Here is a 14,093-nt window from a genome sequence, read left to right on the forward strand (position 1 = left end):
GAAATTCCTGCCCCATCTCTTAATCCACTTCTCCATCCAGCCAGAAAAACTTCCTGACAACACAGAAGGCCGAAAGAGGGCAGCTCTTAGCTCGGATTCCTTCCCAGCCCAGCAGACAGGGATGTGCAGCCAAGAGCAGGAACACCTTCCACTGTCCCAGGCTGCTCCAAACCCTGTCCAGCCTGGCCTTGGACACTTCCAGGAATCCAGGGGCAGCCACGACTTCTCTGGGCTCCCAGGCCTCAGAGGGAACAATTCCTTCCCAATATCCCATCCATCCCTGCCCTCTGGCAGTAGGAAGCCATTCCCCCTTACGCTGTCACTCCAGCCCCTTCTCACAAACCCAAAGTCCATCTCCAGCTTTCTTGGCGCCTCTTTAGGCACTAGGATGTGCTCCAAGGTGCCCCCATGAAAGCAGGGATCAGGCAAAACCCTTCCCTCCCACCTGGATGAGCCAGGACACCAGATCCCCTCTGCCTGGAGGGGGATAGCCCTGCCCCTCTCCAGCTGGCTACATAACTGCTCTTAAGACCTTGAACCTGGGCTGTGCCCTGCCCCTCACTGCCCACAGTGCCCGGGGACAGCAGGGAGTCTCCCTGACCCCAGCCAGCCCTGCACAATCCTTCCTGCTTCAGGCCTTTGTTTTCCTCAAGCTGTTGCTGCAGGGGGAATTTGGGGATGGCTTGCATTGGTCAGGTGTGGATTAGGAGCTGATATCTGACCTTCTCCTTGATCCTGGTGCATTTTTCCCTAAATCAGGCTCAGCAAGTAACTGCAAACAACCCTGCAGCTGCTAAAGAGCAGGGAGCTGGATTCCCCCCTCTGGCCATGGAGCAGCTCCTTTAAGGCAGAAAAAAAATCCCAACCCACCAGCCAAGAAATAAAAAAAAAGAGGACAGGCAGCAAATGAAGTGCTCTGACATTTTGGGGGGCTAAGCAGAAATTTGTGGTGCAAATCACCTGAGGAGGCAATTTGAGATGCTGGCAAGCCCCGGGTGATTCATGAGCCCTAAATCTCCACCACCAGCCCTGTGCTTTCCCTCTCTCCGCAGCGCTTGCAGCTCGGAAGGCTCCAAGATTTACTGCCCTGGGAATGGGTGCTGGGAAATTGAGGGTTTTTCTAAGTCTCCTGTGCTTATCACTGGCAGCAGGGCTAATCCACATCCCCTTTTTTTTTTTTTTTTTTTTCTTCTTCTTTTCTTTTTTGGCGTGGGACAGAGTGTCACAGAAGAATTATAGGGTGAAATTGAAATCTGCATGGCTGACTCCTTCCCCAGGCAAGACTGCTTCGGTCAGGAATTTTGCCACCGTAGGAAGGGGCAATTATTACCCAGAATTATTCAGGACAGGAATGAGGGAAGCCAGGTTGGACGGGACTTGGAGCAACCTGGGACAGTGGAAGGTGTCCCTACCCATGGCAAGGGCTGGAACAAGCTGATTTTAAGAATGGTTTGGGTTGGAAGGGGCCTGAAAAAACATCTTATTCCACACGTGCAGGGACACCTTCCACTACCCCAGGTTGCTCCAACCCCATCCAACCTGTCCTGGAACACTTCCAGGGATTCAGGGGCAGCCACAGCTGCTCTGGGCACCCTGTGCCAGGGCCTCCCCACCCTCACAGGGAAGAATTTCAACCTGCCATGGTTGAACTCAATGATCTTACAAATCTTTCCCAGCCTAAATGACTCTTTGATTCCTTGGCACCCTTCTGAGAGCAGCAGGGATTTTGGGAGCATGGAGTCCCAAATGCAGCAGATCAACCCTAAAAGCTGCCAACACCTCAACCCCTAAAACGATCACAGGAGGAAATCCTACTTTCCTCACTCTCCACACTACAGGATGTTATTCCAAGCATCTAAGCAGCTGGTTAGGCCATCCAAACGTGAGCACAGATGTTTTGGGAAGAAATAGAAATGCTGTTGGGCTGGAGCCGGAGTGTGAGGCAGCCCCGTGTCCCCTCCCGGTGCCCTCAGCAGCAGCGGCAGTGCCAAATTGACGTCCGGCAAATCACGGGAACAAAGGAGGGGAGCTCGCTGCTTTTGTCCCTGCCCGCTCCAGTCACGCACATGATTTGTTCCTCCTGCCCAATTTCGTGGTTTGGCAGGGAAAAAGGGACGGGCAGAGTTGGGACTGCAGTGAAAGGAAAGCACGAGAAGATAGATTTTTTTGGTGAATATCACAACCATGGGTTCTGTGCTTGGGCTGTGAGAGTTTGCAGAGGACATTTCCAGGCAGTTTTCACACCTCTTTATCCAGCAAAAAATCAGTGACACTCTGCCCCAGGATGCTGAGAAGGGTAAAAGCTTGTAAAGCTTCATCTTGGGTGTGAATTCATGAAGTTTTACAATAATAATAAAATAAAAAATTTCTAATACATGCCTTTCCTGGTCCTGTACTCCTCCAGCTGCCTCCACTTCTGGCTGCTGGACTACAGGGATTTTGGGCTGCCTCGGGAAGCGTTTTTTGAAACCAATTCGCTTGGAGGAAGAGTTCGTTCCTCCTGGGCGTGTGGCTATTTCGGTGTTTCCTGAGGCCGAGGCTGTAAAATTCAGCTTCAGGCTGGTCCTTGGAGGACCTTGCTTGGCCTGAGGAGGCATCTGAGGTCATGAAAAGGAGCTGAGCTGCTGTTGTGCTGCAGATGAACGGATTATTTCCCACTCCTGCATTAGGAGCTCTGTGGATTTAGAAATTTCTCCACTATGATGCTGCTTTTATTGCCTCTCCAGCCCTTCCTCCACACATCCTTCCATCCTCCATCCACCCGGGAGCACCTGGAGACACCTCTGAGCCACCAGACCTTGGTGTTTACCCCAGGAGCTCTGGGAAGGAGCGGGTAGGGATGGAGGGACGCTCCCAGAGTGGGGTTAAAAGGCTGGAGGGTGAGACAAAGCACAGGAAAACACCCACGGGAGGCTGTCCCCAGAAACCACCAGAGAAACCCGTGCAGAGGTGTGAATGGAGCGCTCAGAGGGATCATCTGTGTTAAATCTGTAGTGTGTGTCTGTCTGTCTCTCCTCGTTCCCCTGTGTTCCTCTGCTCTCCCCGATTAACCCTTTCCGGGGGGAGCCCGGCTGTGTCACCCAGCCCCGCGGACTCCAACGCCGCCTTTTCCGGGAGGAAGGAGTCCCGTTAAACCCGCGATGCTCTTTCCCCTCAGCGTTGATATCCCAGAGGCTCCCATGGGACTCCCAGGCTCCTCAGACCTTAAATGATCCTGCAGCACCTGGTCTCGTTATCCAGCGAGTGGGAAATCCTTGGAAAGGCAAAGAGCGGGTGAAGAGAAGAAGGAGAGGATGCTGACCACGACAAAAGCCTCCCCGAGGTCTTTCCCCCTCCATCAGGGCTCAAAAAGTGGGATGAGCGTTCCCTGCACGGTAATTGCCACTGCTGCCTCTCCCAGCTCACGCTGTCCCGGGAACGCAGCCCCTTGGGCAGAGCTCATCCCTGAAACGCAGGGAGAAGAGGAGAGGAGACCCCAATCCCGTGCCTTGTCCCCAATCCTGGAGACCCCAGTCCCGTGCCTTGTCCCCAATCCTGGAGACCCCAGTCCCACCGTGCCTTGTCGCACCACCGGCTCTTCCAGAAGTGCCGCCGCAGCTGTGGCAGCTCAGCGCTGGTCCCGCAACCCCGGCGTTAGTCACGGGATGCCATTAATTATCCCCGCGATCCCCAGGAATGGGGGCAGCCCTAATTACAGCCCCGCTTTGTTTGGGCTGGTGTCTCTGCCTTGAGCGCAGAAACAAAAGGCAGCAGATCGGGACAAGCGATGCTACAAAGGAAGGAGCAGGGGAGGCGGAGAGGATCCCAGAGTTGGGCTGCTCCCTGCAAATCGATCTTCCCTCTCTCCAGGTCACGAGATTTGGCAGAAAGCTCCGGCTGAAGCTGCTGCTCCGAGGTTTCGCTTTGCCCGGGTGATGAAGGGCTAATAGATGCAGATTAAAAGTCACTATTAGGGATAATCCCTGCGCGGCCGTGGAAGCGCGGGAGCATCCCTGCCTTAGCTCCGGAACTCCGGGACCCTTTGTATTTCCCCCCCCCCCCCCCCCCCCCCGAAAAAAGAAAAAAAAAATAGAGAATTAAAAAAAGACAGTTGGAAACGCAGGATGAGCTGGGGGAAGGGAGATGGGATGGGGGAAAGCTGGGAAGAAATAATTGCCATGTCTGAAAACAGTTACTATGGCAGCGACAGTCTTCGCGCCGCCTGAGCGAAATGTTGGGGACCAGCAGCGGTCCCTTTGTCACATCCTCAGACACACATTTAGATGCTAATGCTGCCTTTAACCTTGGCTGCTTAACCTTGATAGGAGGGGAAGGGCGGCGATGGGGGAGAAAAAGCAGCGAGAGGCGGGGGGCTTACGGAAACGATGGGTTTCCTCTCCCTAAATTTGTCACCGAATGGACTTGGCAGACTCCTCTCAGCTGCGATTAACGCTGTTATTTCTGCGCTTAATATTCCGCGGAGGTTTTACCAGCTTATTTATGGATAGCTGGCATTAGCCGCAGCATAATTCACCGCTGCGACGCTCCCGTTTATCTCCATCCCCTCGGGATTGTCTCATCTGAGGCCGGTTTGGAGAACACCCCCAGGTTTGATCAGCCTGGCTATCTAATCTGGCCTTTATTTAGAACTGCCGTGAAAAAAGGAGGGGTGCGCAGGAGGGAGGACTCCCCTTTAGACTTTGGATGGCGGGGAAAGGAATTTTGGTGGCGTGTGTGGCTTTTCTTGAGGCCCCAAGCTGTCTCCAGCAGCGGGATGAAAGAAGAGGGATGGAGAGAGGGAGGAAAGGAGAGGGGGAATTCCCTGGGGAGCGCTACCTGGCTGAAACAGCATCTCCAGCGCTCCCGACCCCAAGCGTGGGCTCACGGCCCGAAGGAAATTCCTAAATCCCAGCCCTATTGCACACAGATTAGCCACTAATTCCGGGAGCAGCCCGGGATGCCCTCGCTTTGGGATTATCCTTAACTGCAGCCTTTAAGGAAGCTTTTGCTGGAGCGATTCAGGCAGAGGAGATGAGAGCGGTGCCAGTGCCGGATCTGCCGCTCACAGATATTACTTTATTCTTCTGTTTCTGGCATTTTTTTATTCTTCTTTAAAGCTCCGGGTCCTGCAGTCAGATGATCACTTACAGCTTTCTCCACGTGCTCTCGGAACCTCATTTCTTTGGCGTGGTGGCAGACTAAAGCCTGAGCTCACACCAGCTCAAAGATAAGTCTAGGACAGCCCTGCTGCACAAAATATTTCCATTTTCCAGCCCGTCCAGTGCCTGTGCCTCGACTTTGGATTGGTAATGGTGCCTCACTCGTGCCACGGAGTGTTTCTCCCACCTGCATGATGCCGGGCACAGAGTTCCCTGCTCTTTTCCACAAGAAAAGAATGGAAAACTCTTGTTTTCCACAAACAAGAGCTTGTGGAAAAACAAACTCCACAAAACTGTGCCCAGTGTCACCTCTGAGGGCTGCAAAAGCAAGCTGCCTGTATTTTTAATGATGGTCTGTGTTAATAGGGAGCCTTATCTCCACACAAAGCCTCCACATGCATCCTCGGGATGAAATATGAATGTGAGGAATGATCCCACTCCAGCCTGACAAATCCTCACTGCACACTGAGGGGTGAAAGCATCCTAAATTAAAAGCAGTATCTGTCTTCTGCAGTGCACTTCTTTCTCGGGGGTTTCTGGCTGAGCTGACACATAGAGTCGATATTTATTTTACAAAGGTTGTAAAAGAGGCAATGGGTAATATTGTAGCAACCAGCCTGCTGCTGCTTTTTGGCTCGGGAGCGAGACCAGAAATAAAATCAAGACCTCTGGCTCAGGTTTTGCCCAGAAAAGCTGTGGCTGCCTGGAAGTGTTCAAGGTCAGGTTGGACGGGGCTTGAAGCAACCTGGGGTAGCAGAAGGTGTCCCTGCCCGTGGCAGGGGGTGGAACTGGACCTTTAGTTGGAAGTAGATCTCCTGTGAGTAACTGGAACAGAAGTTCCATGGTTCAGCTACTCGGCTGTGGAGACCTCAGGAGCTTTATCAGGGGTTGAGGGCACTCACAACCTTTACAAAATACGAGACCCAAAAGGCATTAATGGCAGTGACCAACATCAGTGCCAGCCCTGCCCTGGATCCAGCACAGGTGAGGTTTTCCCCCTGTGGCATCTCTCTGCTTGGGGACGCTGTGACAGCTGCAGGGGACACAGATGCTCCACATTGCTCTGCTGCTTTCCAGTTCAAATCATCACTGGTGCCAGGTGTCCCTGAAAAGCTGTGCCTGAACAGCTTCTGGTGTCTCACGTGCAGTAAATAATCCCAGAATCCCAGAATGGTTTGGGCTGGAAGGCACCTGAAAAAACATCTCATTCCCACTCCCTGCCATGGGCAGGGACACCTTCCACTATCCCAGGTTGCTCCAAGCTTCATCCAACCTGGCCTCGGACACTTCCAGGGATGGAGCAGCCACACCTTGGCTTGGTTACTGTTTTTGAGGTTTTTTTTACTGTTTGCTGCGGTCGGTCACGATGACAAACAAAAGGATAACCAAGCTTCCAGCACAGGGGGATGGCGCTTCTGGGGTCCCCGAGGAGCAGAAGCGCAGGCAAGGCCAGGTGGAGCTCGGACAGGGCGAAGCTCAGGCAGCGGCGATCCGGGCAGGACGCGGGGCGGAGCGGGAGGAAGGCGGCGGCGCGGCCCCTCCTCTCCTCCTCTTTCTTTTCCTCCTCCTCCTTTCCCTCCTCCTCCTCCTCCTCCTGCCGGGCGGGGCGAGGGTCGGCAGTCCCGGCGCGCTGCCGCCGCGTGGAGCCGCGCTGCGTGTTCCCGATCCCTGATCCCACATCCCCGATCCCACATCCCCGATCCCACTTCCCTGATCCCTGTTCCCGGCTCCCTCCGCCGCCCCGAGCCGTGCCCCCGCTGCGGGCCGGCGGCGCGGGGATGGGCGCGGGGCTGTGAGCGCGGCCGGGAGCCGTGGCCATGGGGAACATCTCCTCCAACATCTCCGCCTTCCAGTCCCTGCACATCGTCATGCTGGGCCTGGATTCGGCGGGCAAGACCACGGTGCTCTACCGCCTCAAGTTCAACGAGTTCGTCAACACCGTGCCCACCATCGGCTTCAACACGGAGAAGATCCGGCTCAGCAACGGGACGGCCAAGGGCATCAGCTGCCACTTCTGGGACGTGGGCGGCCAGGAGAAGCTGCGCCCGCTCTGGAAGTCCTACAGCCGCTGCACCGATGGCATCATCTACGTGGTGGACTCAGTGGACGTGGACCGGCTGGAGGAAGCCAAAACGGAGCTGCACAAGGTGACCAAGTTCGCGGAGAACCAGGGCACCCCGCTGCTGGTCATCGCCAACAAGCAGGACCTGCCCAAATCGCTGCCGGTGGCCGAGATCGAGAAGCAGCTGGCCCTCCACGAGCTGACCCCTTCCACCACCTACCACATCCAGCCCGCCTGCGCCATCATCGGCGAGGGGCTGACGGAGGGCATGGACAAGCTCTACGAGATGATCCTCAAGCGCAGGAAGTCCCTCAAACAGAAGAAGAAGCGGTAGAAGCCCAGCCGAGGCGGGGAGGGATGGGGGAGCAGACAAAGGAACCGAGGGGGAGACAGAACCAAAGCGATTCTTTTGGGTTTAATCGTTCTTTTTTTTTTTTCTTTTTTTTTTTTTTTTTTTTTCCCTCTTCATTTTTTTTCCTCCTTCCCCAAAGGACAGACAATAGTGGTGATAACAAAGCGGCTCCCGCCAGCCGAGCCCAGAGATCCCGGAGCTCCCCTCGCCCACCGCCCCGTGCTCCTGAGGGTCTGATCCGGACTCCCTTGGGCTGGAAACACGAAAAAAACGGGATGAATTCCCCCTCTCCATCTCCGGGAGCACCGAGCCTTTGTGTGCCGGGGAACCAGCAGGGCAGGACCCTGTTGAAGCGCGTTCGAGCGGAGCCCAGCGTGCTTTTGGATCTTTAACATGGGCATTTGGGGGTGTTGATGCCAGCCCCCCACATGCATTTTGGGGCGGGGGGTGCGGATGCACCGTGGCTCGGCAAGGTCAGCGGGGGGGGGGGGGGACGACTTGCAGCCCTCATTCCTGCATCCCCGCATCCCTGGATCCCTCCCCCGCGGGTGGCGGTGGGAAGGGGTGTTGAAAGCTTGGATGGGGGGGTTGGACCAGCAGAAAATGTCTTGGAGGGGTGGGTGTGGTGGGTAAGGGGACATGCACCCACCCTGGCTGGTGTTTTAGGGTGCAGATCAAGGACGGGCAGCCTTTGGCTTGTGGGGGGAGGATGCGACACCGGGGTGCTGAGCAGCTGCTGAGTGGTGCAGAGCTTTAAGCTCTTGGCTCAAAAAAAAAAAAAAAAGGTGGAAAAAGGAAAAAGAATACCCAAGGGTTTGGGGTGAACGCTGCTGGAAGCGTCGGGGGGGTTGTGCAGGACCCCGGCAGTGTCACCTTCGGCAGCAAAGCCCCCCGCAGGTGTGCATTGTCCCCGTGCTCAGGGTGAGGGTGCTCCAAGGTGCGGCTTTGGAGGTGATCCAAACTAAGGGTTACTTAGGAAAACCCCCCAAAAAGGCAGAGTTCGGGGTTCTGGCCACTGTGCTGCTCTGCAGTGGGGCAGGAGGCCAAGTCAGGGAGGGTCATGGCATGGCAGGATGGATGGATGGATGGACAGACAGAGATGGCCAGAGCCTGCAAAAAAATCTCTGCTGGAAAAGGAAGATGGCAGGGGGTGAAGAGGCATGAGGGGGTTGTGGTAGGTTTTTAATAAAGATTCAAACCTGATTAAAAGCCCCTCGCTTCCCCTAGTAGCCACATGGGCAAGCTGTGCCTGCAGAGCAGCCTGAGCACCCGGGCAGGGTCGGGCCTGGCCGCCTGCTCCTGCAGGTGAACATTTTATACCTGCATGGGGCTGGAGACCAAAATCCACTTGCTGTCTGTGTTTCAGCCCGGGATCCAGCTCTCCCGGGTCCTGGCTTCCCACAGAGCTGAAGCAGGCAGCCCTCAGGGGCCAAATATCCTGAGTTTGGAGGCAGGCAGGATTTTCTGGTGATTTTACACCAGCTTTCCCGTTTGCAAACCCCTTCCCAGAGCAGCCAAGGGGAAAGCACCAAGCAGACAAAAGCAAAATGCCCTTTGGGTTTCGGGGAGTTGATCCTCCCCTTGCAGCGACGAGCACCTTCCAAACAGCATTTCTGGGGGGCGGGCGGGGGGGTTTGTTAGGGAGCAAATGTTGCAGCCGAGTTGTGTTTGTTCTCCTCTTGCTGGGTTTGAGTTCCCGGCGCGAGTCCCGATCTGTGTGGGCTGGTCCCATCCGTTCAGGTGGCTCTCTTCCCGCTCCCTCGGGTTTCCCTGCTTTGTCTTCACCTCCAACACTTTGGTACTTGCTGTCAAGAGAGAGAGAGAGAAGAATTATTTATTTTTGATGCCACAGAAGCCACATGTATTTACCCATTTTTGGGAGGGCAACCTGTTTGAAATGTAAAAGCTGTGTTGACCCCAGCAGCTCCAGGGTGATCAGGTTTTAGGAATGACACCTGCAGGCTGTTGGTGGTGGGTTTTTTTACCTCCTGGCTGGTCTCGGTTTAGCACATGCTGGCAGTGGAAAGGCCGTTTTTACAGAGCTGGGAGCTCGTTCCACCCAGCTGAGCATCCCCTTGGAGAGATGGCAGAGGGCTGGAAGGCTCGGGTGGGATGCTGTGCCCGTGCCCTTGCCAGCCGCTCTGCTTTCTGCAATAATTAAAAAGACTTTTCCAACGAGTAGCTCCTGGCTTCCGTGGTGTTTCCGTAATGTCCCACCCGGTTTTCCCCCTTCCCCGTGTGAAGATGAGCATCGCTCTCGGTGGGCTGCAAGAAGAGGGGCCTGAGCAGAGCAGCCCCCAAGGGCTCTTTGCAAGGCCGTGCATCTTCTCAGATTCTGGATGACCTGGGTTTTCTGGCAGGTCTCATTCCCCAGGTCCATTTGCCGTGTTCCCCTCCGCGATATCCCTTGTCCTGCCCTCGCCATTGTCCGTCAGTCTCTGTTCCTCCCGTCTTTCCTTTTTTTCGTTTTCTATTTTATTTTTTTTTTAAAGATGCAGACATAATGCTGTGAACTGAAATAAATTATTTATACAATGAAAGGGCCTGATAAAAAAAAAACAACCAAACCCCAGTGTTCTGCTCATTTCTCAGTATCAGTGCTGCATTTTGTGTGGTTTGAAGGAGGTTCCTGCTGCCTCCCCAAGGAGAGGAGACAAGGGGACAGAGAAGTGACCTGCCGAGGATCCAGTGTCACGGGTCTGTCACGTGGCAGCCCACTAGGACATGGGGGACATCCATAATTTGCTGGTTAATGAAATCTGAGCTCTTTTGCAGGTCACTTAATGTCCCTGCATCTCTGCTGCTGCCTGTGAGAGAGGAGGATACTTCTTGGTGGGGGAGGGATTTTGTTCCACCACCTCCTCTGATTTGAAATCCATGTTAGGGGGGCGATCACGCAGAGAGAAAGTTCCCATTTTTGCTCAGCATGGCTTTTTTTAAACGGGTGGCCTCGGGCGAATGGCAGAGAGCCAGGTCTGCAAGGGTTAAAACACCACTTGGGAACAGGATGCTGCAGACAGAGCTCGAGGCTGCCTCTGCTCCTGGGTGGCTGCTGACACAGGAAACCCAGGGTGACATTTCGGGGGGAGCGGTGGAGCTGGGTGGCAAATGACTTTTTCTTTCTCCTTTTTTTTTTTTTTTTTTTTTTTTTTTAATGATGACGAGGCAGCCAGAGGGGAAATGATAAGCCTGACTTGTGAAAGTGAGATTTGGAAGGGCTTGGGGTGTTCTCACCCCGCCCAAGGTTTGTGGTGTGCGCAGTGCCTGGGTGAGGGGATGTGGTGTCTGCTCTGCAGGATCAGGAGTGGGGGGCTCTGGGGGGTGACAGGAGCCCAGGGCATGGCTGGAGCTGTGTCAGGGCAGGTCAGGCTGGAGATCAGGGAAAGGTTCTTCTTCCCCTGAGAGTGCTGGGCACTGCCCAGGCTCCCCAGGGAACGGGCACAGCCCCAGGCTGACAGAACCCAAGGACCACTTGAACAATGCTCTCAGGGTGGGATTGTTGGGGTGTCTGTGCAGGGCCAGGGGTTGACTCCATGATCCTTGTGGGGCCCTTCCAGCTCAGGAGGTTCCACGATTCTTTGAAGCCAAAGGCTTATCCAGCGCTGCAGCTGCTGAGCTGCTATCAAGGCTCAGAAATCCCTTGGAGCTGAGCTGGACCGTGGCATTTCAGGATTGAGTTGTGGATTGCTCAGCTGCCCCCTGACCCTGCAGAGAGCCTCTGGAAGGTGCAGTTCCCCACGGGCTCCCTCCTCAGCCAGAGCATCACTGATGGGCTCCTGTCCCTCTGTCCAGTGTCCCTCCTGTCCAGTGCTCCTGGCCATCCTCTGGCCCCATTTTCCCTGGGACACTGTGTGCTCCTCCTGGTTTCATGGATCTGAAAGCCCAGCAGTGCCCACACCTTCCTTAGCCTGAAGGGACTTGTCCTCACCGATCCCACCTGGCAGAAGCTGATTTTGGAGGGTTTTCCAGCTGGCCTGGAGGTGTGGACGCTGCCATTGTGTCCCTGGGCTTATCTGTGTGCCAGGGGAGCTGGACTTGGGTCCCTTGGGCACCACATGGAGCTGGGGGAGGCTTTCCTTCTGTTTTAAAGGGGGAACCATCCCTTTCCTTGAAGTGGAGGAAGAGAAACAGCTGCCAGGATTTGGGCTGTGGCTTTGAGAGGCTGTGACTGGCTGCGTGTGACTCTGCAGCTGGATCTGCCCCCTCCCGCAGCGCCCTGGAGGGGCCGAGCTGGGATTTCTCCCCCGTTTGCAGGAAGGGGCTGTGCTCTGTGGCCAGCGGAGCTCCTTGTGCTTCCACCGACATCCTCCTCGGAGCAGCCTGTCCTGCTGGCCAGAGTGCTCCTGTCAGCAGGGGGGAGGCGGTGTTTGGGCCGGTTGTCATGAGAACATCGCACAAAGCCCTGATGGATGGGGCTGCGCCCCCGCCCCGGGCAGGCAGAGCGGCCAAACAGCGAGGGACAGTCCCCGGCGTGATGTTTAGGGACCCTGGTGGCACATGGGGCCACCAGGCAGTGCCCAAGGATGCTGCAGTCCCTGCGCGGGACTGGCCGGGAGATAAAACAGCGAGGGAGCAGTCGGGCTGTGGGCTGCAGCAGCTGAGAAGGACCTGGAACATTCCAAGAGGATGGATCAGGGCTGGGAGCAGCGGGAGATGGGGTCAGGACAGCGATGAGCAGAGATGAGCCACCCGTGTGTCCCCCGCTCTCTGCAGGGCACCAGGGAAGGCTGCTGAGTGCTCTCCCAGTGTCCCCTTGGTGAATCCCACTTTTCCAAGCACGCAGCTTCCCGGACATCTCCTCCACCCCGGGAGCCCCTCTGCCGCAGGTCCTGCCTTGCCTCGTGCTGTATCAGCCACACAGGTCCTTCTGCATCTCTTCCCTGGCTTTGCCTCGTTAAGCCAAATCCCTCTGCTTTATTTCAAATGGGATTTGCTTCCCAAGCAAGGATCTTTAAAAGGATCATCCTGGTTAATGCAATCCGGAGGGCGCTGGATCCTTGGAGCATGGGGCAGGGCACTGGCAGCTATTGCACAGCACCAGGTGCTTCTGGCCAAATTTTGGGGGTGGCTGAGGATGACCATCCCTTTAAAACAGGCTAGAAACCTCTACCAGAAGAAAGAAAAAAAAAATCCCACAGTGATTCAAATGTTGTTTGCTTTGTTTTGGGCAGCCCCATCCTGGAGCTTCTTCAATGGGAATTACCCCCAAATCACCAGAACTTTTTGTCTGAGCAGTAAAAGGCCACTGCTGGGAGTTACTTTAAGCGCTTTGCACACACACCGTGAAAAAAAAAAAAAAATAAAAAAAAAATAAAAGCCTCGTGCTGGCCTGGCAGAGCAAAATTGAGACATTTCAGCACGAGGATGTTTGAATATGGAGAGCTCAGCCTGGGAATATTTGCTCTAATAAACCATTCTGTTTATTTCAGCTTAGCCGGTGTTTGCTTCCCTCAGACCTCCGTGTGAGATTTCAGGCAGGAAAGCTCACAAAGCCCATCAAACTCTCCAGCAATGCCATTAAAACACTGCTGGAAGGTGAGTTATGGAGCCTGGACACCCCACAGGTGACCAGAAGGAATCCCATGTGTCCCATGACCCCCTGTCCTCCCTCCCTGACAGCCCTGACTTCCCAAAACGCTGGAAGCACGATGGGAATTTGTGAGAAGGGCAGAGAGCTCTTCACCAGCCCACAGATTAGATTCTTCCCATTTATTGTCAGTCATCCTTACTTATTGCTGTGAATGATAGAATAGATAGGAATTCTAATTATTATTGATATTAATGATATTATGATACATATAGAGATTAATAAATAGTGATAAAAACAGTAAATAAATAAAAAAAGGGTTGGCAGGTCCTGGCACAGGGTGCCCAGAGCAGCTGTGGCTGCCCCTGGATCCCTGGAAGTGGCCAAGACCAGGCTGGACATTGGGGTTTGGAGCAGCTTGGGATAGCGGAAAATGTCCCTGCCCATGGCAGGGGCTGGAATGGGATGGGCTTTAAGGTCTTTTCCACCCCAAACCATTCTGGGATTCTGGGATTATTTTTGTTGCTCAGCCCAAATTTTGCAGCTGGGGTGAGCTGCTCTGGTTCTCGTGATCCTGTGGTGCTGGAGCATTCCCAAAAGATGGGGACTGGGGAAACAGGCACTCCCAAAGCTCCTGATCCCACCTGGCATTGCTTTCAAGTATTTTGCTGCCAGGAAGAGAGCAGGATGCAAAGCTGGGCCTAAATGCAGGTTTTTTATACTCCTGCCTAACCTTGGTCACACGACTTAACTTGCCCCAAACTTCTTTTCCGTGGGAATAAAAGGAAATTTCCAGCATTTTTCCCTATTCCCTGGGCTTCAGAAAGAAATTGGGGCTGGTGTGATTCTCACATCCCCACGGTAAAGATGCTAAACCTGCAGGACTGTCCCTTCCCTGGCAGAGGAAGAGGTTGAAGGCTGAGGGTGGAGGGAGATTCCTGCAGATCCAGGTGCTCCTGCTGTGCCATGGCCACATTATTGGGTCCCAAATTATTATTGGGTCCCAAATTATTT

General features: G+C 54.6%; 1 protein-coding gene across 1 annotated transcript; it reads left to right on the forward strand.

Moving 5' to 3' along the window:
• The first annotated feature begins 6,749 nt into the window (after nt 1-6,749).
• ARL4C (ADP ribosylation factor like GTPase 4C) lies at nt 6,750-10,119 on the forward strand. The gene is given in 3 exon segments (XM_053982900.1): nt 6,750-7,530; nt 7,692-7,740; nt 7,743-10,119. Coding segments are annotated over 3 exon segments (663 nt in total). The 5' UTR covers nt 6,750-6,955; the 3' UTR covers nt 7,782-10,119.
• The last annotated feature ends 3,974 nt before the right edge of the window (nt 10,120-14,093 follow it).

Source organism: Vidua macroura, chromosome 7, assembly GCF_024509145.1.
Source record: "Vidua macroura isolate BioBank_ID:100142 chromosome 7, ASM2450914v1, whole genome shotgun sequence".
Lineage (NCBI taxonomy): Eukaryota > Metazoa > Chordata > Aves > Passeriformes > Viduidae > Vidua > Vidua macroura.